General features: G+C 41.4%; 1 protein-coding gene across 1 annotated transcript; it reads left to right on the forward strand.

Moving 5' to 3' along the window:
- The first annotated feature begins 3288 nt into the window (after positions 1 to 3288).
- On the forward strand, positions 3289 to 7636 carry LOC134968735 (putative nuclease HARBI1). Its single transcript, XM_063944233.1, has 4 exons — positions 3289 to 3938; positions 4022 to 4394; positions 4481 to 4491; positions 7533 to 7636. Exons 1-4 carry the CDS (start codon positions 3353 to 3355, stop codon positions 7634 to 7636), a joined length of 1074 nt encoding a protein of 357 aa, XP_063800303.1. The 5' UTR covers positions 3289 to 3352.
- Positions 7637 to 23425: the final 15789 nt, after the last annotated feature.

The raw sequence follows: 23425 nt of genomic DNA on the forward strand, positions 1-23425 counted from the left end.
TACATTTCACTAAGAGGGAGTTATCCATTCTGGCCACACAAGCCAACTCCAAAATAACATAGAGGCAACATCAAAAACATGGGTGCTGGCCATCTGGAGAGACATCACTTTCTTTTTTTTCTCCCCGCCTGAGGCTGTTCTTCTTGGCTTGGTCTGCGGAGCGACCTTCGTTGGGCCTGCCCAGTGGGCTGTTCTTCCTGGGCAGGGGCAGGGGAGGGAGCCGATGTGGGTGGCTGTCTGCCACTGTGGGCAAGGGAGACAGCGATGGCCTGGAGCCCTTGCAAGATGTTATTTGCAAGGCTTTGGAATGAGGAGGCAAGTTGTTCTTGGCCCTGCCTGATCTCTGCCAGACCTTGGCAGAGTTGAGCAACACCTTGCTCAACACTGGTTCGGTGCTCAGTGAGCCGGACAGCTATCTGGCTTACCTCCTGGAGGATCCCGTCTTGAAACGCATTTAGGCTCTCACCATACCTCGCGATTTCAAGCAGGATCTCCGGGATAGCAGAGGGTTGGGTGGGGGGGCCAGTAGGAACCTGCAGAGGTGGGATTTGTGTCCCCACACTGCCAGACCCACTAGGTCCCTCCACCTCAGCCTCAGCCACATAACCCTCCTGTGACTCAAACTGATCATCCCCCTGTGCTGTGTTTTGTGGCAAGCAAATAGAAGAATGTGTGGGAAAAGAGTACAATAAAAAATTAGATTTAAGTTTATAAATACTGTTTAAATTGCAGACAAATACATGTGTAAACTTACCTGGCAAGTCATGTCCCGTCAGGATCTCAGGCAGGTCTGTGTCCATATTAGACACCCCTTGGCCCTCCTCATAACTGACACAGGCCATCGCCATCTCCTCCAAGTCTGTAAACTCCACAGCGACAGATGGTCCTCCCCCTGTAGCCCTTGAGGCATTCCACTCCGCAGACCTCTTTGCCTTCAGGCGGGATTTGAAGTCGGCCCACCTACATATGTATTGTGAAAGAGGGGCAAAGTAGAGTATTATTATTTGTGTATGTAAATATCTAGGACACATGTTCTGCTTCTGTTTGCTATACATAACATCACATGTCACTACATTTTTAAGACAACTTAGCACCGAAAAAGGACTGGCAAGATGCACTTACCGTCGTCTAACTTCCTGCGATGTTCTGACGACAGAGCCAACTTCATTCACAGAATGTGTGATGTCCCTCCAGATGCGATCTTTTGTAGCAGCACCCATGTTTTTGGGGCCTCTATGTACTTTGGACATGGCTTGCGTGACCAAGACACGCAACTCCCTCTTAGTGAATGCTGGCTGTCTTTTCTTACGTCTGGAGGTAGCCTGTAAGGTTTCTTCCTGCTGCTCCTCACCATCTTCCTCCTCACTAGCAGCTTCTGTCTGTTGTGTTTGTGTGGCTAATGCTGATTCCTCCTCAGTTTGTCCAGTATGTGTGTGTGGCAGGGTATCCCCACTCAATTGTTGGGGCTCAGAAGCAGACATTTGCAGAGTACTAGGTCCTGCCTCTTCACAATCCGCAGAGGCGTATTCCAACATCCGTTTCTGGCACTCTAGGCGTTTTTTCGCCAATGCCATCTGCTGCTCTGCAATGCGGGCCATCTCTGCTGCTATTTCCTCACGAGAAGCCATGTTTGCGATGACGTGTGTACGCCGAGGTGTGTGCTTATTTATACCTACGTGCGGGGCGTTCATTCACACAGGTGTACAGTGTTAATCTTGGTAATGATTGCACTGCTTATTTAAGGGCCTACTTTGCACGCTGTGAGTGTTGGTAGTTTGGAGTTTGTATTTGTCAGTTTGGAGTTTGTTGTGCAGTGCGTTAAGGTGCTATTGTGCTTTTCAGAGTGAGTAATTGTCAAGCATACATTTGTCCGTTTGTTCGCGTTTAGAATATAGACGGTATAGCATTATTTTTGCGAAAATCCGTTTGTGAATATTCGTGCATTCGTCTTGTTCCTAATGTTTTTTATAATTTATATTTTTGACGATTATTTGTAATTATTTTTATCACATATATATTTGGTTTCTCCATTTTTTACACTAAACCTGTGCTTCAGTGTTGCTGTTTTGTGGACTAATGTTACTATGTTGATCTTACTGTAATTTTTGTTCTCTTGTAGGTGTATTTTTCTGGGTGAAGTAACCCCTTTTTGTTGTTTTCAAGGAGTGTGATTTATAACTCGAATTTGACTGTTTTTTTCTTTGGAGCAGGTAAGTGCCCTTGGCCTGTGTTGGTGCCTGTTTGTGTTAATGGTGTCTATGTTGTTTTTAATGTCATTTTTGTTCTCTTGTAGGTGTATTTTTCTGGGTGAAGTAACCCCTTTTTGTTGTTTTCAAGGAGTGTGATTTATAACTCGAATTTGACTGTTTTTTTCTTTGGAGCAGGTAAGTGCCCTTGGCCTGTGTTGGTGCCTGTTTGTGTTAATGGTGTCTATGTTGTTTTTAATGTCATTTTTGTTCTCTTGTAGGTGTATTTTTCTGGGTGAAGTAACCCCTTTTTGTTGTTTTCAAGGAGTGTGATTTATAACTCGAATTTGACTGTTTTTTTCTTTGGAGCAGGTAAGTGCCCTTGGCCTGTGTTGGTGCCTGTTTGTGTTAATGGTGTCTATGTTGTTTTTAATGTCATTTTTGTTCTCTTGTAGGTGTATTTTTCTGGGTGAAGTAACCCATTTTTGTTGTTTTCAAGGAGTGTGATTTATAACTCGAATTTGACTGTTTTTTTCTTTGGAGCAGGTAAGTGCCCTTGGCCTGTGTTGGTGCCTGTTTGTGTTTGTTCAAAGTGTTTTGTTTATGTTTGTCTGCCATCTTGATAAGAAATGTTAAATTTATTTCAAGGATTGTTGTGCAAAGTAGTGCTGTTCTTGCCTGTACTAGCTACTAAAGGGATAACTTTGGTTGTTGTGTTGTAATTTTTTTTTAGCCTCTTTTGCGTAAAGTTTTCGTAGGTGTTTGTGATGTGTTTGATGCTCTGAGTATTTTTTTTTTTATTTATATTAAAATGTTTTTAAAATATGTAGGTTTCTAACTTTTATTTTTTTTTTCCCCTTTTTCATTTTGATCCTGAATTGATCACAGAAAATATGTCTTATGCTCCTGCAGTAAGTTGACAACCCCTTTTTTTTTAAATGTTTTGTTGTATATTTTTTGAGGTTTGCTTTTGTCTTATTCAACATATCTGTTATATTTTTTTAAAGTGTGTGATGTCAGTGTTTATCGCAGCAGAAGCCCTACCTCCCCAACCCACGGCAGCACTCCCACCCCAACCGCCAGCCCCACAACCGGCTCCTCATCAACCAAGGCAACGGAGGCGTGCTAGGCCACCAATTTTCCAACCCCGTGTCCTACTTTTTGGGATGCCAGATGATGTTGTTGTGCGTAGATACAGGCTGCCACCACATCTAATCCTAGACACTCTCTCCATAATAGAGAGTGATCTGGAGTCTTCAATTCGGTATCCTACAGCAATACCACCATTGACACAATTCCTTGCTGTGTTACATTTTTTGGCTACAGGCTCTTATCAGCATGTGGTTGGAGACCTGGCTGGCATGTCGCAGGGCCAGTTCAGTAAGGTCCTGCGGCGTGTCTGCCAGGCTTTCCTAAAGCGTGTGAAGCAATTTATTGCTATGCCTTTGGATGTTGGTGCCCTAGATGTGGTGAAGCGGCAATTTGAGGAAGGTGGTAGTCGCTTCCCACATGTTATTGGGGTTGTGGATGGCACACATGTAGCTATTCAGCCACCAAGACATAATGAAGAAATTTTTAGAAACAGGAAACTGTTTCATTCTCTGAATGTAATGGTTGTTTGTGGGCCATCCCTCCAGATCCTTTCCCTGAATGCAAAGTTTCCCGGAAACTCCCATGATGCGTATGTCATTAGACAATCAGGGATATGGCACAGATTAAGATCAAGTCAACGAGCAGACATGTGGTTATTGGGTGAGTTGGCCCACTATTTTTGGCCTAAAATTACTAATTTTTTCAAAATATACTCTTTCTAATTTTTTATTCTCATCAAACAGGAGACCGTGGATATCCTTGCACCCCCTGGCTCATGACTCCTTACCGTAATCCCAGGCCAGGACCACAGACGGCATTTAACTCCGCGCTTACTGCCACTAGGCAGCTGGTGGAGCGCACAATTGGGGTCCTTAAAGGCCGGTTTCGTGTGCTCCACCGCACTGGTGGCGACATCATGTATTCGCCGGAGATGGCAAGTAAACTAGTGGTCCTGTGCGCTATACTACACAACATCGCGGTAAGGAGTAGTGTAGAGCTTCCTCAGACAGAGGAATTGCCTGATGAGGAGCCAGGGGTTGTCCGACACTTCGGTGGGGGGAGTGTTACACGGAGGGGGAGCGAAGTCAGGGCAAGCATTGTTGCAGAATATTTCAGGTATAGTTTTTTTTTTTTAAATTTTTATTCTAACACAAAAAACACAGTATGCTTATGTTCATTTTGTAATGTTGTATTTTTTTAAGCTATTGTAAGGGTATTGTGTAATTATTTTGGTGTGTGTGAATCTGTTTTTTTTTTTATTAAAAAATATCCGTAAACAGGTTAAGCTTACAATGTGTTATTTTCAAATATAATAATGTTATGTTGCTAAATAGTGTCCTTATTTGTTTTCTTACCTAAAAACATGTTTTTTAAAACAAACACACAAACAAATGAAAATTAATGTTGACCACTTTGTGACTGTCCAGCTGAATGATCACACAAACTGTGGTGAGTACACAGATCTTTTTCGAAATTTAAACAAAACTGTGTGTGTGTCTGTGTCTGTGTTTGTGTTGGGGTTGTATTTTTTTTTTTTTTTATTCCTTCTGCGAATGCGTATTTCCGCTCGTGCGATTTAACACTCTGCTCTTCCCAGCATTGCAAAGATCAATAAAGTTATTAGAAATGACAGCATAGATTTTGGACCAATCACATGCTAACAGACACTATAAATATATGCCCAAATAAGGAAAACGCCATTGCCATGATGCGTGCGGCACCTTTCACCAGGCGGGAGCTCCGCGTCCTGGTTGCGGTGATGGACCGGCGCGCAGGCCGCGTTGGGCGCTTCATCCCAAATCGGGTTAAGTGCGAGGCCTACGCGGAGGTCCGCCACCTACTGCGGTCTCGCGTCCGCAGCAGGCGGACAATCATCCAGCTGGAGAGGAGATGGAGTGATCTCCGCAGGAGGACTCCAGAACTGTTGGCGGAGATCCGCCAGCAAATCAGGGAAATGCATGCACGCAGTAAGTTACATTACATAAGATTATTCGCATAAAATTTGCAACTTTACACTAAGTGGTAGGCTAATAGCAACACTGAGTGAACAAATTTTAAAAATAGGACAGTGTGTGTGGTTAGGGCAAACAGTACTGACTGTGTCAAAGTGTTACCAAACAAGTGCATGTTGTACAGAATGAATACCCAGGCAGGAAACTGTACCCAAAAACTTGATCAGTGGTGTCTATATAATAAGGTGGCTTGAATAGTGATCTGGTGATGTTGCCTAGACCAATCAATATGACTCAATGGAATAGATTAAGGAATGAGCGTCCAAATAATTTTAAGGAAACATTTTGGTTGCTGGGGCCAACATGAAGAGGATTTTAAAATGTGTTGTTTAAAAAAAACATATAATTTGTTTTTTACATGGAACAGAACAGTGTAATTTACAAATGTTTAATATGTAATTTAACATGCAAATAAAATTTACCAACAAATATCATTATAGGACGAGCACAACGGCAAAGACAGCCAGTGAGCCCACATCAGGCAGCTTCTCAGCCCCCTTCCCCTTCTCACTCCCCCTCCACTTCCCAGTCCCCCTCCCCTTCTCACTCCCCCTCAACTTCCCAGTCCCCCTCCCCTTCTCACTCCCCCTCCACTTCCCAATCCCCCTCAGCTTCCCAGTCCCCCTCCCCTTCTCACTCCCCCTCCACTTCCCAATCCCCCTCAGCTTCCCAGTCCCCCTCAGCTTCCCAGGCCCACTCAGCTTCCCAGGCACCCTCAGCTTCCCAGGCCCACTCCCCTTTCCACTCCCCTTCTCAGCCCACCTATCATTCTCTTTCTGTGACCCCTTCTCCTCCTTCCCATTCCCCTTCTCCTTCTACTTCCAACTCCCCTTCTCAGCCCCCCTCACCCTCTATTGGCCTAACATTCTCTCCGCCCCCCTCGCCCTCTCAATCAGACCCACCCTCAGAAATTAGTTTCCCAAACCCTCCTCCTTACCCCATCTCTCCTCCTTCCCCAAACCCTCCTCCTTCACCCATCCAGCCTCCTTCCCCCATCCCTCCTCCTTCACCAATCCCTCCTCCTTCCCCCATCCAGCTGCCTTCACCACCCACAGAATGGGCAGAAGAAGCCCCTGATGGGGTCAGTGGTGACCCTAATGTTGCTGAGGAAAGTAAGTGTTTTTACATTTCAGTTCAAAATATGACCTACTTACACTTACAATGTCCAAACATGCACTGTTGTACTGTTTTAAATCAGCTAGCAAGGTACACATTTTCATTAATTATTGATGGTGTGCATGTTGCATTGATATTTTTTAGAGTATCATTATATGTAGTGTTTATGTGTGCAATGTGTTGTGTGTCCACTCTAGGTCGACACTAATTAGTTTGACAGGGTTGCCAGGACTACATAGTTTAATATGTGTTTATTTTTCACACAAACATTTATAGCTGAGTGCAGTTTAGTATGTTGTTAGTCTTTAACACTTGTGCCTCTCTATTCATAATGTTTGCACTTTCAAAATACATGCTTCACTTTGTTAGCAAGCAGAACAACACAATGATTTGTGGTGTTAAAGTTACACTCACAAAATGCTAATTTGAAAAAATTAAACCTGTTTTTCCTTATTTTGGAAACTGGATTTACATGGATTGTGGGCATGCTAGGATATGTAGTCCTTCTGAAGATGTTGATATGCAGTGTGATCATGCAGGACCAAACCTCCTTAAATTTAATTCTCTTCAGTCCAGATGTGAATGAATGGCAACATGGTGTTACATTTACTAAGATGGTAGTTATCTTTAACATGGGATGTTGACCATAGCAAGCAATAATATTATAAATTAAATTGTTATGCCCACTTTTACAAGATAACATGTTTAATTTGTTTGTTTGCTATGGTCTACTTCCCATCTTAAATTGAACTCCCGTAGTAGAAAATGGACAACATGGTGTGGTTCACTTTCTAGTTTAAAAAAAAAACATTGCTGAGCAGGATTGTGTATTATGCTACGGATTTAGCCTTAAAGCAGCCATGATGTAGTCACTTAGGCATTAAAGCAGGCCTGTCCAAACTGCGGCCCTCATGCTGGAGAAAAAATACACATCCCAGCATGCCCTGACACAGATTTTGCATTCTCTGACCACAAAACTGGGAAAAGGCATGCTGGTAGATGTAGTTTCACAACAGCTGGAGGCCACCAGTTTTGACATGCCTGCATTTAAGTGTGCTTTGTGCCTTTCTTGGATAATAAGTAATGTAATTCAGTTATTAATGTTTCTGTTGCTTCTTAATTTCAGATGTTGCAGTTGGAGATCCTACAAGTTTTGGAGGCATTATTGCCAGAATGCGACAACACCTGCATGGTGTTTTAATTTGTCTGGAGGAATTGGAAAAAATTTAATGATTTTGTTTGTTTTCAAAAAATCTTAATGTTTTTAAAAATATAAAAATTAAAAAAAAAATGATTCAAGTTAACCGGGTGTTGTGCTTATTAATGCAAAAAAGGATCAGCAGAATGGCAGGCAGAAATAGTTTACATTAAACATTACTCACATGTAACGTAAGTTTACAAGTAAAAAATGAGTTAGGAGATTATTGTGTCAATAAACATGTAAACACCTTCATTCACAAACAACATCTTTTAAAAAAGATATACAAATTTATAAAATATAATATTTTTATAAAAAATCACTTTTACATGTTGATGGACAATTATGGCAACAAAGTGTTAATCTGGTTTTTTGGCCTGACTTAATTGTTTAGGAACATTATCAATCATTACACTAATTGGATTCGTAATTGACAAGGGCTTGTGTACTTTAAAATGAAAGGGGTAATTTCACTTAATCGCAAAAAAATAAATAAATGGCTTTTTACCTTAAAAGTGTGCAATTTTAAGGAAAAATGAGTAAATCTACTAAAACTTAGTATTTTTACAATGAAATATGTATTTTTGCGAAGGCTTCGCAATGCTGCGATGGTTTCGCATTACTGCGATGTCATTTGGCGTATGCCCACTTTGTGTAATACTGCGTACGAATGTGCAAAAATACGTTGGGGGCGGATGTTCGCAAATTTACTACACTAACGCAACTTTGCGAATATAGGCCCTCATTCCGAGTCGTTCGCTCGGTATTTTTCATCGCATCGCAGTGAAATTCCGCATAGTGCGCATGCGCAATATTCGCACTGCGACTGCGCCAAGTATCTTTGCTATGAAGATAGTATTTTTACTCACGGCTTTTTCCTCGCTCCGGCGATCGTAATGTGATTGACAGGAAATGGGTGTTACTGGGCGGAAACACGGCGTTTTATGGGCGTGTGGCTGAAAACGCTACCGTTTCCGGAAAAAACGCAGAAGTGGCCGGAGAAACGGGGGAGTGGTTGGGCGAACGCTGGGTGTGTTTGTGACGTCAAACCAGGAACGACAAGCACTGAACTGATCGCACAGGCAGAGTAAGTCTGGAGCTACTCTAAAACTGCTAAGTAGTTTGTGAGCGCAATATTGCGAATACATCGGTCGCAATTTTAAGATGCTAAGATACACTCCCAGTAGGCGGCGGCTTAGCGTGTGTAACTCTGCTAAATTCGCCTTGCGACCGATCAACTCGGAATGAGGGCCATGTTGTGCGACCGAAAAAATGAGCGATCAACTCGGAATGAGGGCCAATATACGTAGTGCTACAATACAGCAGCCGCAGATTTCTTCGACATCAAGGTCCATTGTGGTTCATATACAGACACAGATATACAAGTGTCATATATTAAATGAATCTGCCCAGTGTCCTGGTGCATCCTAGTTGCATTGCATGGCGACTAAAACACATTTATGGCAAAAAAAAGACACCCGACGTAAGCAGAGTTGCACAGGACCTGGCAGCTCACTCACACCAGTTATCACAAGCTGCATGGAATATTGAGTCTAGAGGTATGAAGATACCTCTGTATTATTATTATTATCCTTTATTTATATCGCACCACAAGGGATCCGCAGCGCCCAATTAAAGAGTACATAAATGAAAGGACAATAGTGACTTACAGTTTAAGACAATATACAGTAGGACAAGTACAGGGTAAATAACACTGACATAAGTATCAGAGAGGCAGAAAACCGCGGGATTAGGTGCAGTCAAGGATGGTTTAAGTAAGAGAAAGATAAGCGCATGAGGATTGAGGGCCCTGCTCGTGAGAGCTTACATTCTATGCATCATTTACACATCCTAGACTGGCAGTGTAGGGCAAATAAACCAATGTGCTTATTGGGCCTGATTCAGAAGTGAACGGATTTCAAAACTGCACATAAATCTGAGATGCACTGCTCAGGTATTGAGCATTTGTTGGAGGTAATGGATGGCTGGGGTGTGGCGAATAAAATGGAAGAGAAGTCGGGGGTGGTTTTATTGTGACTGGATTGTGGGAGAATGTATTAGCTCCCAGCATACAGTAGTTACAGTTAAACAATTCAAAACTGCAACTAAGGGGGACACGTACTAAGCAGTGATAAAAGTGAAGAAGTGAGCCAGTGAAGAAGTTGCCCATGGCAACCAATCAGCTGCTCTGTATACTTTTTTAGTATGCAAATGATAAATGTTATGTCAATGCTGATTGGTTGCCATGGGCAACTTCTCCACTGGCTCACTTCACTTTTATGACTGCTTAGTACGCGTACTGCCATAGAGGTATTAATAGGATTAATTACTACCCTCAGCCCCACAGATTGCTCAATAATAAAATAAATAAACAAAAAATAAAAAAATATGTCTGACTTCTTTAATATTTGCCACATACTTTTAAAACTCTTGTGCATGATGACACTAAGCTCTATATATTTGACCACAAGGTAGCCCTCTTGTCTTAACTGCTCCTGGCCACCTGAAGTATTAATCCTGCTCTGCACATAGTAATACCAAATGATGCCCTGATCCATCGAAACCATACCTCTTAGCAGTTATGCCACTAGCTTGATCAAGGCTTGCACTGACTGGGCCGTCATCCTGAGCACAGAAGCCTGGAAGGGCGCAGCTCTGCACCTTCTGCTGATACTGTGGTTCAGGATTTCCCCGATACTCTGGAAATGAGTGTGTGAGGCAATGGGAGCAGTGTGTGTATGAGGATATAGTGGCAGCATGTGTTTGAGGCTATGGGGCAGTGTGTGTTTGGGACTATGGGGCAGTGTGTGTTTGTGAGGCTGTGGTGGCAGTAAGTGTGTGTTTGTGAGGCTATGGTGGCAGTAAGTGTGTGTTTGTGAGGCTATGGGGCAGTGTGTGTTTGTGAGGCTATGGGGCAGTGTGTGTTTGTGAGGCTATGGTGGCAGTAAGTGTGTGTTGGGAGAGGGGACAAAGGGAATTCTCATCCTATTGTCAACTTACTCTATTACCAGTCATAAGCTTGATTTACACTGGACTTTTGTGGTGAGTATGCATAATTAGAAAATATTTTTTTTAAAAGGGGGCATGGTCCATGCTCCCATTATTAGGCCACGCCCCCTGCATTATGAATGAGTACTGAATGCATGCCTCGGAGTAAAAGCAGAATGAGTATTGAATACATGCCTCAGAGTAAAAGTGGAATGAGTATTGAATGCATGCCCCGGAGTAAAAGTGGAATGAGTATTGTATGCATGTCTCTGAGTAAAAGTGGAATGAGTATTGTATGCATGTCTCGGAGTAAAAGCGGAATGAGTATTGAATGCATGCCTCGGAGTAAAAGTGGAAAGAGTATTGATTGCATGCCCCGGAGTAAAAGTGGAATGAGTATTGAATGCATGCCTCGGAGTAAAAGCGGAATGAGTATTGAAAACATGCCTCGGAGTAAAAGCGGAATGACTAAGGGGATACTGTACTGGAAAAAGACTTAGGTGTTCTCATAGATAGTAAACTAAGCAGCAGTTCCCAAAGTAGGATGGCAGCAAAGAAGGTTAATAAGATACAAACATGCATAAAACGGGGAATTGATGCAAGGGACGAGGGTGTTATACTCCCGTTATATAAATCACTAGTGAGGCCACACCTTGAATACTGTGTACAATTCTGGGCACCGTACTACAAAAAGGATATCCTGGAGCTAGAAAAGGTTCAGAGGTGGGTGACCAAACTAATTAAGGTCATGGAGACGATGGAATACAAGGAAAGGCTTGAAAGACTAGGTATGTTTACATTGGAAAAGAGGAGACTAAGAGGGGATATGATCAACATCTACAAATATATAAGGGGACAATACACAGAGCTTGCGCGGGACCTGTTTTTGGCCAGATCAACACATAGGACTTGTGGACACTCGCTCAGGTTAGAGGAGAGGAGATTCCGCACAATGCGTCGTAAAGGCTTTTTCACGTTAAGGACAATACGTGTTTGGAATTCCCTGCCTGAGGAAGTTGTAGTGGCGGAATCAGTCAACACCTTTAAGAATGGGTTAAATTCCTAATGGATAAGGATATACAGGGTTATGGTGCATAGTCACGCACTATAGTTACTAAAAAAAAGGGATAAAATGCAACGGCTGACATCAGCATCAGTCAACATTTTAGACAAATCATCATGCATAGGAGACCACAAATAGGTTGAACTCGATGGACAATTGTCTTTTTCAACCTCAGTTACTATGTTACTATGAGTATTGAATGCATGCCTCGGAGTAAAAGCGGAATGAGTATTGAATGCATGCCTCGGAGTAAAAGCGGAATGAGTAGTGTATGCATGTCTCGGAGTAAAAGCGGAATGAGTATTGAATACATGTCTCGGAGTAAAAGCGGAATGAGTATTGAATGCATGTCTCGGAGTAAAAGCAGAATGAGTATTGAATGCATGCCTCGGAGTAAAAGTGGAATGAGTATTGTATGCATGCCTTGAAGTAAATGCAGAATGAGTATTGAATGCATGCCCCGAAGTAAAAGCGGAATGAGTATTGAATGTATGCCTCAGAGTAAAAGTGGAATGAGTATTGTATGCATGCCTTGAAGTAAATGCAGAATGAGTATTGAATGTATGCATCAGAGTAAAAGCGGAATGAGTATTGAATGCATGCCTCAGAGTAAAATCAGAATGAGTATTAAATGCATGCCTCGGAGTAAAAGTGGAATGAGTATTGAATGCATGACTCGGAGTAAAAGCGGAATCAGTATTGAATGTATGCATCAGAGTAAAAACGGAATGAGTATTGAATGCATGCCTCGGAGTAAAAGCGGAATGAGTATTGAATACATGCCTCGGAGTAAAGTGGAATGAGTATTGAATGCATGCCTCGGAGTAAAAGCAGAATGAGTATTGAATGCATGACTAGGAGTAAAAGCGGAATCAGTATTGAATGTATGCATCAGAGTAAAAGCGGAATGAGTATTGAATACATACCTCAGAGTAAAAGTGGAATTAGTATTGAATGCATGCCCCGGAGTAAAAGTGGAATGAGTATTGAATGCATGCCCTGGAGTAAAACGGGAATTAGTATTGAATGCATGCCTCAGAGTAAAAGCAGAATGAGTATTGAATGCATGACTTGGAGTAAAAGCAGAATCAGTATTGAATGTATGCATCAGAGTAAAAGCGGAATGAGTATTGAATACATGCCTCGGAATAAAAGCGGAATGAGTATTGAATGCATGCCTCGGAGCAAAAGCGGAATGAGTATTGAATACATACCTCGGAGTAAAAGTGGAATGAGTATTGAATGCATGCCTCGGAGTAAAAGTGGAATGAGTATTGAATACATGCCTCGGAGTAAAAGTGGAATGAGTATTGAATGCATGCCTCGGTGTAAAAGCGGAATGAGTACTGAATGCTTGCCTCAGAGTAAAAGTGGAATGAGTATTGAAGCATGCCTCGGAGTAAAAGCGGAATCAGTATTGAATGTATGCATCAGAGTAAAAATGGAATAAGTATTGAACACATGCCTCGGAGTAAAAGTGGAATGAGTATTGAATGCATGCCTCGGAGTAAAAGCGGAATGAGTATTGAATACATGCCTCGGAGTAAAAGTGGAATGAGTATTGAATGCATGCCTCGGAGTAAAAGCTGAATGAGTATTGAATGCATGACTCGGAGTAAAAGCGGAATCAGTATTGAATGTATGCATCAGAGTAAAAGCGGAATGAGTATTGAATACATGCCTCAGAGTAAAAGTGGAATGATTATTGAATGCATGCCCCGGAGTAAAAGTGGAATGAGTATTGAATGCATGCCCTGGAGTAAAACTGGAAAGAGTATTGAATGCATGCCTCAGAGTAAAAGCAGAATGAGTATTGAATGCATGACTCGGAGTAAAAGCGGAATCAGTATTGAATGTATGCATCAGAGTAAAAGCGGCATGAGTATTGAATACATGCCTCGGAATAAAAGCGGAATGAGTATTGAATGCATGCCTCGGAGCAAAAGCGGAATGAGTATTGAATACATGCGTCGGAGTAAAAGTGGAATGAGTATTGAATGCATGCCTCGGTGTAAAAGCGGAATGAGTACTGAATGCTTGCCTCAGAGTAAAAGTGGAATGAGTATTGAAGCATGCCTCAGAGTAAAAGCGGAATGAGTATTGTATGCATGTCTCAGAGTAAAAGCGGAATGAGTATTGAATTCATGCCTCGAATTAAAAGCGGAATGGGTATTGAATGCATGCCTCGGAGTAAAAGTGGAATGAGTATTGAATACATGCCTCGAAGTAAAAGTGGAATGAGTATTGAATGCATGCCTCGGTGTAAAAGCGAAATGAGTACTGAATGCTTGCCTCAGAGTAAAAGTGGAATGAGTATTGAAGCATGCCTCGGAGTAAAAGTGGAATGAGTATTGTATGCATGTCTCAGAGTAAAAGCGGAATGAGTATTGAATTCATTCCTCGAATTAAAAGCGGAATGGGTATTGAATGCATGCCTCGGAGTAAAAGTGGAATGAGTATTGAAGCATGCCTCGGAGTAAAAGCGGAATGAGTATTGTATGCATGTCTCGGAGTAAAAGTTCAATGAGTACTGAATGCATGCCTCGGAGTAAAAGCGGAATGGGTATTGTATGCATGCCTCAGAGTAAAAGCGAAATGAGCATTGAATTCATGCCTCAAATTAAAAGCGGAATGGGTATTGAATGCATGCCTCGGAGTAAAAGTGGAATGAGAATTGAATGCATGCCTCGGAGTAAAAGCGGAATGGGTATTGTATGCATGCTTTGGAGTAAAAGCGGAATGAGTATTGAATGCATGCCTCGGATTAACACCGGGATCCCGGCTGCAGAATGCTGGCAAGGGGGAGTGAGGGTGAGCACAACAAAACCCCTTGTGGACTTGTTGCGATCGCCACAGGTTCTATTCTCTCATCTGTGCAGGCACTGGGTAGTTATACAGGAAAACTGGAATCATTGTGGATTGCAGGTAATCACACGTTTCCCAGGAGCTACATGGAAAACATGTCTTCCATTGTGATGCTCTAAGAGTCTCACACAGTCTCAAGATGGCTCCTACACATACTCAATAGAGATCTTGTGGCCATCTTTGGATAGGGCATGAAGCCTCCATGGAAAACAGGAAGACTGGATTATGCACAGTAATTCACTCCTATTTCAAAACACAAATGGCACACTGCACATATGCAGATCTCTGTGTGCAAGAGCGCTTGCAGTGCCCCCATGCTGCAGAACGATTGATGTGCTTTGGCCATTTGGGGACAGGGAAGAGTTAGCAATAGGTACCTCCTTACAGAATGGAGGTGTTTTGTCCAGACTTCTTGATCCCAGCAGAGTAGTTACGCCAGTCATTCTGTCTTAGTAGTTTTTTTCTACCTCTTCTAGACTACCTCTTCTAGAGTGAAAATGTCTTAAGTCATCATGAGAGGCAGAAAGAAATGCCTCACTGACAGTTGCAGAACCACCACTCATAAATAAAGGCCAAGGCCTTTGTCTTTCCTTGCCACTGCATATAGTGAATGGCATGTTGCCAATTTTATGTTTTTCTGCACTATGCTTTTCCTTAAAAGAGGTGTCTTTTCTTTGCCACTGTATATTTTTTTTTATTATACATGCCCTGACTTAAATAATCTATGCCCTTGAGCATTGACTTTGGATGAAGTTGAAGGACTAGTATCATTATCATGACTTGTTGCAGCAGCTGCAGTGCTAGTATTTGCTTGCTACTCCTGCTTTTCTCTTGACTGATTGTTGTGACCCATCTTGATGAGCACACTTATGTTGTACAAAAACAACAGTTTCATAGTATTATTTATTTACTTGAACTTTTTTTTTAAATCACACATTGCACAGTATGTGTACGTTATGGATACACAGTAGTCACAGCACTTGTATGTTATGGATACACAGTAGTCACAGTACTTGTATGTTATGGATACACAGTGATGTATGACCTGCAAGAGGCACAGTACTTGTATTTTATGGATACGCAGTAAGGTACAACACAAAAGAGAGACAATGTTTTTAATTTTTTTTGTTTTTTTCAACTTTTTAAAAACTTATTTCAACTATAATTTTTTACATTTTTTTATTATTTTTAACACTGCAACAGATGGACACTGGACAGGTGCGTCATCAGTGCTGGAGCGTATGGAAACTGGACAGGTGCATCGGCAGCACTGGAGCAGATGGACACTGGACAGGAGCGTCGGCAGCACTGGAGAGGATGGACACTGGACAGCCATTTAATTGACACAGCATAACAACTTCTGGATGGACACAGCACAGTCACTTTAGATGGTCACACGCAGCACAGCCACTCATATATGGAGCCTGGACACAGCACAGCACAGCCACTTGTATTGACACAGTAGTGGACACTGCACAGCCACCAAAAGCAGAGTAGAGTGCAGCATACAGCAGTGTGCCTGGACAAGTGAAATGGCACTGAATCTGAGTCTGTCTGGAAATCCTGAGCCGTGGGCTTGAATTCCAAGGAATCCAAACTGCTCATCTCTATATGTAAGCATACATGTAAGCATGGTTTTATGAGGGTATTCTGACACTTGGTATAAAAAGTTACTATTAAGAGCTAAACACGCGAGGGATTACAAGACTAAAGATATTTTTATATGCATGGAGTTTATAAAGTATATTTCGAAGTAAGCTTATATGTGAGCATCATAGATATCACTATTTGTATGATCATGTGGTGACCTCTGATTCCATTATAGCCACTATTAAAACTTCTTAGTGCCTGTTATACAAGCTCCCCTGTTTGGAACATTCTACACTATTGGATTTCCTTTGTTTAATTTTTTACACGTTTGGGGAAGATTTTCTGGAGGAATATACCAGAAGAGCCAAGTGATTTGGAAGACTTGTGTGTCTTGGTGGTCCTTATGAAAAAAATAGGACTTAGTATAAGTATTGTATCTCCTTAGTGGAGCACGTTATTTCATTTTGTACATATTGTCTTGTATTTGACGCATTTTTTTAACACTGGGAGAAATTTCCAGCTGCTGTTTGTTCTGCGCAGGGTTACACATTTTCCTTTATAAAATGTCTCTACAAGGCCCTTCCCTGTCATACATCTGTGCCGTCAAATGTGCAAGGACTGTAATGCCCACTGTCAGCATCCTTATGTGCTGAAATACCAGTTGGTGCATCTTTATTATTCCATCATCCATTACACCATTAAAACTTGCACCAGACCTGTATCAGATGCAATTTCTCTGTCCATGTATGGCCTCCTATGTGGGCAGACCGGTGGTTGATTGTGTATGCAAACACTTTCAGTAACAGTCCCATAAAATGTCCAAAAGATGGACCATCTCCGTGTGTGTTATGCCACCTTCCAGAATCCGGCCTCTTTACTGTTCCAAGACATGTCTTATACCAAGCGTCTTATATTACAACAGTGCTTACATACACACCATGTAATGCATGTGCCATAGGAGTACATTGGGATTAGTGTGCATGTGCAGTACATGAAATTTGCTTACCTTAAAAACAAACCCTAACCCATAAAAAAAGATATTTGATATGGAAGTTTACTTATAATCAATAGCGGTTCTAGGCGTGGGCAAGCCAGATGGGTGCCCGGGGCACTGCAGCCTGAGGATGCGGCCGAAGTCACCCCGTCTCTCTCATAGATACGAGGAGGGGGCACATCTACTGGGGCCAAATCTACAGGGGGCACAACTACAGGGGGCACATCTACAGGAGGCAAATTTACAGGGGGCACATCTACCTGGGGCAAATCTATGAGGGACATAACTACTGGGGGTACATCTACTGGGGGCAAATCTGCTGGGGGCACAACTTCAGGGGCCATGCCCCTTCCCTATGAAGCCACTCCCCTATTCTATTTTTTTACATGCACCTTCAGCGCGCACTGACCCTGTTTTGCCTGGCAGACCCTGTTTTTTCTGGCAGAGCCCCCCACTTTAAAAATTACTGCACAGCTCAAAAAAGGTGCGTGTTCTTGCTATGATAGGCGTGGCCATGCTGCAAGGGGCGTGGCCTCGCAGGGAAAGACTACCTTATACCCAGTTTTGCACCCTATGCTCCCAGCATTCACATTTTTTTTAAAGCCAGATCCATATACTGTAAAAAGCCAGATTCACATAAAAAAAGACTAAAAAGCCAAATCCTCATTAAAAAAACTAAAACAAATTCAATTGCCAGATCCCCATGAGAGCATCTTACCTCCAGGATCATACACAGTCAGGCATTTGATGGCTGTGTGAGGTCACTGTCACCGGTACCTGGCTGAGTAGCCCCAGCAGACATGGAGAGAGTGACAGCGGGAAGCCATGGCGAAGGGGATCTAGGCACTGAACTGGAGATATAGACAGCACCATAGGCATTTTAGTGCCAGCCAATCAGAACTCATTGTCCGGCAGACAATCAGGAGTGGGCACTCCTGATTGGCTGCCAGTCCCCGGTCTCCGATTGGCTGGTGGCCTGCATCCAATTTGAAATGCCAATGGCACTGTTTATATCCTCATGGCTAGCAGCTGGCTAAAGATACACCACGGCTACCCAGGCCTGGCGCCCTGTGCAATTACAGGGCTCACCCATCCCTAGAAAAGACCCTGACTCCTGATGGTCTATAGAACAAAACATTTGTCTGATCTAAATCTGAAATTGCAAGGAAAAGATCAAATTATAATGAACATATATGACAAAGTTAAAGCATTCAGTTAAGCTGTTTCTTTAGGAAAATAGTTAAAAAATGATGACTTAAAGCATTTTCTGACTTGCAAGTCTTACAAAACCAGTAAACCTGTTTCATACAGAAAGTATGCCGAGAAATTCAATGTCTTAAGACTGAATTTGAAGAAAGGTTTGAAGATGTCAAATCCTTTGAATACAAGTTTTATTTGTTTCCAGAAATTTTTTCAACTGAAATAGAAAAAGTGCCAACTCATGTGCAAAGGGAAGTAATTGAGATTCAATGCAATATAAATTTGAAGCTCAAATTTAATGAAATTGGTGTACCTGACTTTTATAAGTATTTGCCTGTGTGATCTATAGAAACTCGCAAATTTGCATGCAAACTTTTTTCCATGTTCGAATGTACCTACCAGTGTGAACAATTATTCTCATTAATGAAAATAATAGTCTCCTGCTAGGTCCAGACTGACAAACTTTCATCTTGGTTCAGTTTTAAAAGTTACATCTCTTGTTTCTCCTGAAATTTAAGAAAAACAGGACAAAGATGTGTATCATTTGATGCACAAAGAATATACAATAAAATGTAACTTTTCATTTCACTTATTTACAATTATGGTATTTAAAAATTGCAAAATAATAAAATATTTTTGTGAAAGTAAAGAAGAGTGAATTAAAAATTATTTTTGTGCAGGGATGCCATTGTGAAATTCAATTTCCTTTGTTTTGATTTGTTGTTAAGTCCTGATTTGAGCAACAAATTCAACAGGTAGTGTACAGGCTCATACAGTATAGAAAAATATGTAATAATGACAACAATGTTTCTAAATATCCAATGGAGTCCTATTAAAATATGGCAAAAAGCCTTAGAGGATAGGATATTATGTATCAATAATTCCAATAATATAAGGACTCATGTAATATAAAAGGAATAATGATAACAACAATGTTGCTGGATATTCAAGGGAGTCATCTTAATATATGGCAAAGAGCCTTAACCACTTAACTGATGTTTTTTTTCCCTCAAAAACCGCTGCAAAATTGTCGGGTTTTTTTATAAGTGAATTAGGTCAAGAACATTAATTTAACCCTATCCAAAATGATTTTCGTAAAAAAAAAATAAATAGAAAAAAAAATGTTTTCCCCCAAACATCGAAATATTAATCGGGAACATAGCGACCATCGGACCATTGGAAACATTGCGACCAGCGCGGCTTTCATTATTAAAGCTGGGACAGCCTCTAGGGGGTGTCTGGGGGTGGGTTTGGGGGGGGGTTAAATTACACTCCCCAGCGGCTGTAATTGTCTGCAGCCGCTGGAGGGGGGAGATCCTGCCGTGCGGACCGATCAGCAGTGATCGGCAGCACAGCAATGAGTAGGGGAGAGTGCAGGGAAGCAGAGGGACCTTCCGGTCCCTCTGACAACAGCAGTGGAGGGAAGTTTCCCTTCCCTGCCGCTGCTAGCACAGTTTATCTGACTGGTCGCATCCTGTGCGAGCAGGCCTGATAAAGCACTTGCAGGCATGGTCACATCTGATGCGACCATGCCAGGCAAGTGGCTAAAGGATAGAATATTACATATCAGTAATTCCCATTATTCATGATATAAATGCTCCATTTCACTTAATTCACATATTTTAAATAAGTGAAATTAAAAGTTACATTTTATTGTATCTTCTTTGTGCACCATATGATACAAATCTTTCTCCTGTTTTTCTTGAATCAATCTGTTTGTTTAGTGGTAGCACCCCCTAGCCTAGATATTCTGGCACATACAAGAATCTTCCAATATGGCAATAGGGGTTGTGTTATCTTTATGATATAATCTATTTCATGTGTGGTTAGTCTGTCTCTTGTATATCTTTCTCTTGAAACAGCAAAAAGGTGTCAAGTATTAGGAAGAAAACATTAAAGATAATGTCTTCCTCTCAGTACTTGACATCTCTTTGATTAAACTTTATTGTTGTTTTATCTAATAAACCTTTCCAAATTGCATATAAGACTGTTTCTTTTTCTTGTAGCCCATAGAATCTTAGACCTTGATTATTCGGGCTGGTTGGGATTTTGAGTTTGATGTGCTGGTTCTGGACTAACCTGTTTTTAGATGATTTAGACTTGTGGTGAAAACAAGTAAGTGTGTACATACTGCATGTCACGTACTTAAATAATTGTGCACAAAACTTGTCAAACAAGTATAAGTATGTCAACTACCACTGGTTCTATCTATAAATGTAACATTCCAGACAACTCTCTAATCTTATATACAATATTTCTTAAAGGAGCATTCCCCATTAAATGTCAGTTTATCCTTTCCCTTGGGTCTAGGAGGGCTCACACTGCACATTCTGCACCCATTTCTTCAATACTTAAATCTCCAAAGTCCCACGCCAGTAGCAGCAGTCCCATGCCAGATAACTGGGACAATGGCAGTTATTTTCCCATCATTTTTCACATGCACAGTTGGAAAGTCATCTGGAAAATGGCCACTGCGCCATTTTCCCAGAGACCTCTGCATGTGCCAGAGTCTACTAATGCTACTAGTGACAGAGTCTACTGCACTACCTGCTAGAGAGGAGGGGAATGAGACTGCACACATGCCCACTCCTCTCTTAATAAGTCCCTGCTGGTATTCGAGGACATAACCTCATCGGGGTATATTTACTAAAGGTCGATTTTGTTTGTTTTTGGTCGATTTTAGATAGATGTTAAACCGATTTTCATCGATGTTGGGCTTCCAGGGTTAAAACACACATTTACTAACAGATGATTTTTTTTATACATTTTTAAATGATAGTAAATATGTGTTTTAACCCTGTAAGCCCAACATCGATGACAATCGATTAAACATCGATCTAAAATTGAACAAAATCAAACAAAATCGACCTTTAGTAAATATACCCCCAAGTGCTTTCTCTGAGAATGTGACATTAAACACAAACATGCTTAAACAGTCTTCCAAACAATTTGCTTCCAAAATAAGTAAATGTTATTAATACATTTTGGTATTCAATGAGTCATTTCCTCGGTCACTCACAGATTTTGCCATATAATATTATTCATCTTATTTGTCTCATCTTACTCTTCTTTTTCTTCTGCAGAATAAGGACCGTGACATGCCTTTTACTGTTCACTGCATTTTGCACCCAGAAGGGAGCAAGGAATATGAAAGGATAACTCTTACAAATGGGTAAACAGACATGAACATTTGCATGCATAAAACCGTCCATTTGGTATTAGTAAGAAAGACATCCTGTTACAATACCGCTAGTTGGGATCGCGAAAGTCAGAATGCCGACGCCGGAATCCGGACTTGTGGTGAAATGCCGCTGCCAGAATATTGGCGTCATAGGCTATTCACCCTCTGTGGGTGTTTCTAGTGCTCGCCCCACTGCCGGCATACTGGTGGCCGGGATGACTCTATTGGTATACTGATGGCTGGCATCCTGGCCCCGGTATTACATACTGAACCCACAAGAAACAATCTATTCATACATAAGCTTGTCTGTCAAAATATTATTTTTGTATCTGCAGTGGTGTCATCATTCGGGGGGGCGGGGGAGGTATGAGCCACAACCAGATGTCACCCTCCAAGGAATGACACCAAAATGCTGGCTCCTCCCCAGCAACAGGGAGCCAGGTGCTGCACTGTAATATAACATGCAGCACACGGCTCCTGTCACAGAGTAGGAGCCGTCAGTGTGTACTGTGCAGGCAGGCAAGTCTTCAAGGGCAGCTCAGCAACTCTGGGAATACTGGGCACACCTCTAGAGTGATGAAAATGAGGCCACTTGCCTTACTACAAGGTCACTCCCTTTTTCAGGTGAGAAGGGTCATTTTCACAGCATCAGGTGTTATTAACCCCAGTGATGTTCCTGTGTATATGTATCGTGACAACTCAGGGAAGAAATATTTCTATCTGTACAGTACATGACCAGGAAAAACAGTTTAAAAAGAAAAAAAAGTTTAAATACATGTAATACCCCATTAGTGTAATCTCCTGTAATGATATATATGGGGCATCACTGTGCATATATGGACAGTTATAAATAAAAAAAACCTGTTGTGATACTAAAGTTCATGGAGATACACAGGTATCCCTCACAGAGGATAGATTGAGGGGCGGAGTTATACAAAGCAATTAATTATCCTGATTATCCTGATATAAATTAACGTGTGTTAAAGCTAGAGGCAACAGGTTCTTAAATATGTTAAAGGATCACTACTTGTCTCAATTAGTCGAGGACCCAACTAGAGGTATAACTACTCTGGATTTAGTAAAGTTGGGGAATCTTTGAGGAACAGTGATCACTATATGATCACATTCAACATCAATTTCAGGAAACATAGCTATAAGGGTTCAACCAAAACATTTAACTTTAGGAAGGCTAATTTCAGTATGATGAGATGTGCACTACACGACATTGAGTGGAAGGTTTTGTTTCATAGTAAGAACACTTCGGAAATGTGGGATGCTTTAAAAGGGTTGCTAGATAGCAATAGTCACACATTTATTCCCATGGGCAGTAAACATAGGAGTACCAAACTCAAACCGATGTGGCTTAACAAGAAGGTCAAGGCATAAATGGATAAAAAGAAGTGTGCTTTCAAAGCATTTAAATCTAACGGAAAGGAGGAGTCATTCCAGTACTACAAGGAATGCCATAAAAGATGCAAAAAAGCAATAAGAGCAGCTAAACTTGAAAACGAAAAGCAAATCGCTATAGAGAGTAAAACCAATCCTAAATTGTTTTTTAAATACATAAACAGTAAAAGGTTAAAAAAGGATAACATAGGTCCACAAAAAGATGAATTTGGAGTATTGATAAATGATGGTGAAATAAAAGCGAAAATACTGAAATTTGTTTCATCAGTGTTCACCAAAGAAGAACTGATGGTGGGAGTAGTGCATAGCGATAGTGACAGTAATGATTCGTAGTAAGATACTTGTTTAAGTGAAGAAGTAGTCCAGGAGAGACTAAGCAAAATAAAGATTAATAAATCACCTGACCCGGATGGACTTCATCCGAGGGTTCTTATGGAGCTTAGGTCACAACTAGCAAGACCCCTAAACTTGATTTTCAATAGTTCAATTAGATCAGGCATGGTACCGAAGGATTGGTGTATAGGTGAGGTAGT

The sequence above is a fragment of the Pseudophryne corroboree genome, chromosome 11 (assembly GCF_028390025.1).
Source record: "Pseudophryne corroboree isolate aPseCor3 chromosome 11, aPseCor3.hap2, whole genome shotgun sequence".
Lineage (NCBI taxonomy): Eukaryota > Metazoa > Chordata > Amphibia > Anura > Myobatrachidae > Pseudophryne > Pseudophryne corroboree.

Coding starts and splice junctions, on each gene's coding strand:
- LOC134968735 (XM_063944233.1), top strand. CDS start 3,353: ATGCCAGATGATGTTGTTGTGCGTAGATACAGGCTGCCACCACATCTA. Junction 3,939..4,021: donor AGCAGACATGTGGTTATTGG/GTGAGTTGGCCC, acceptor CTCATCAAACAG/GAGACCGTGGATATCCTTGC.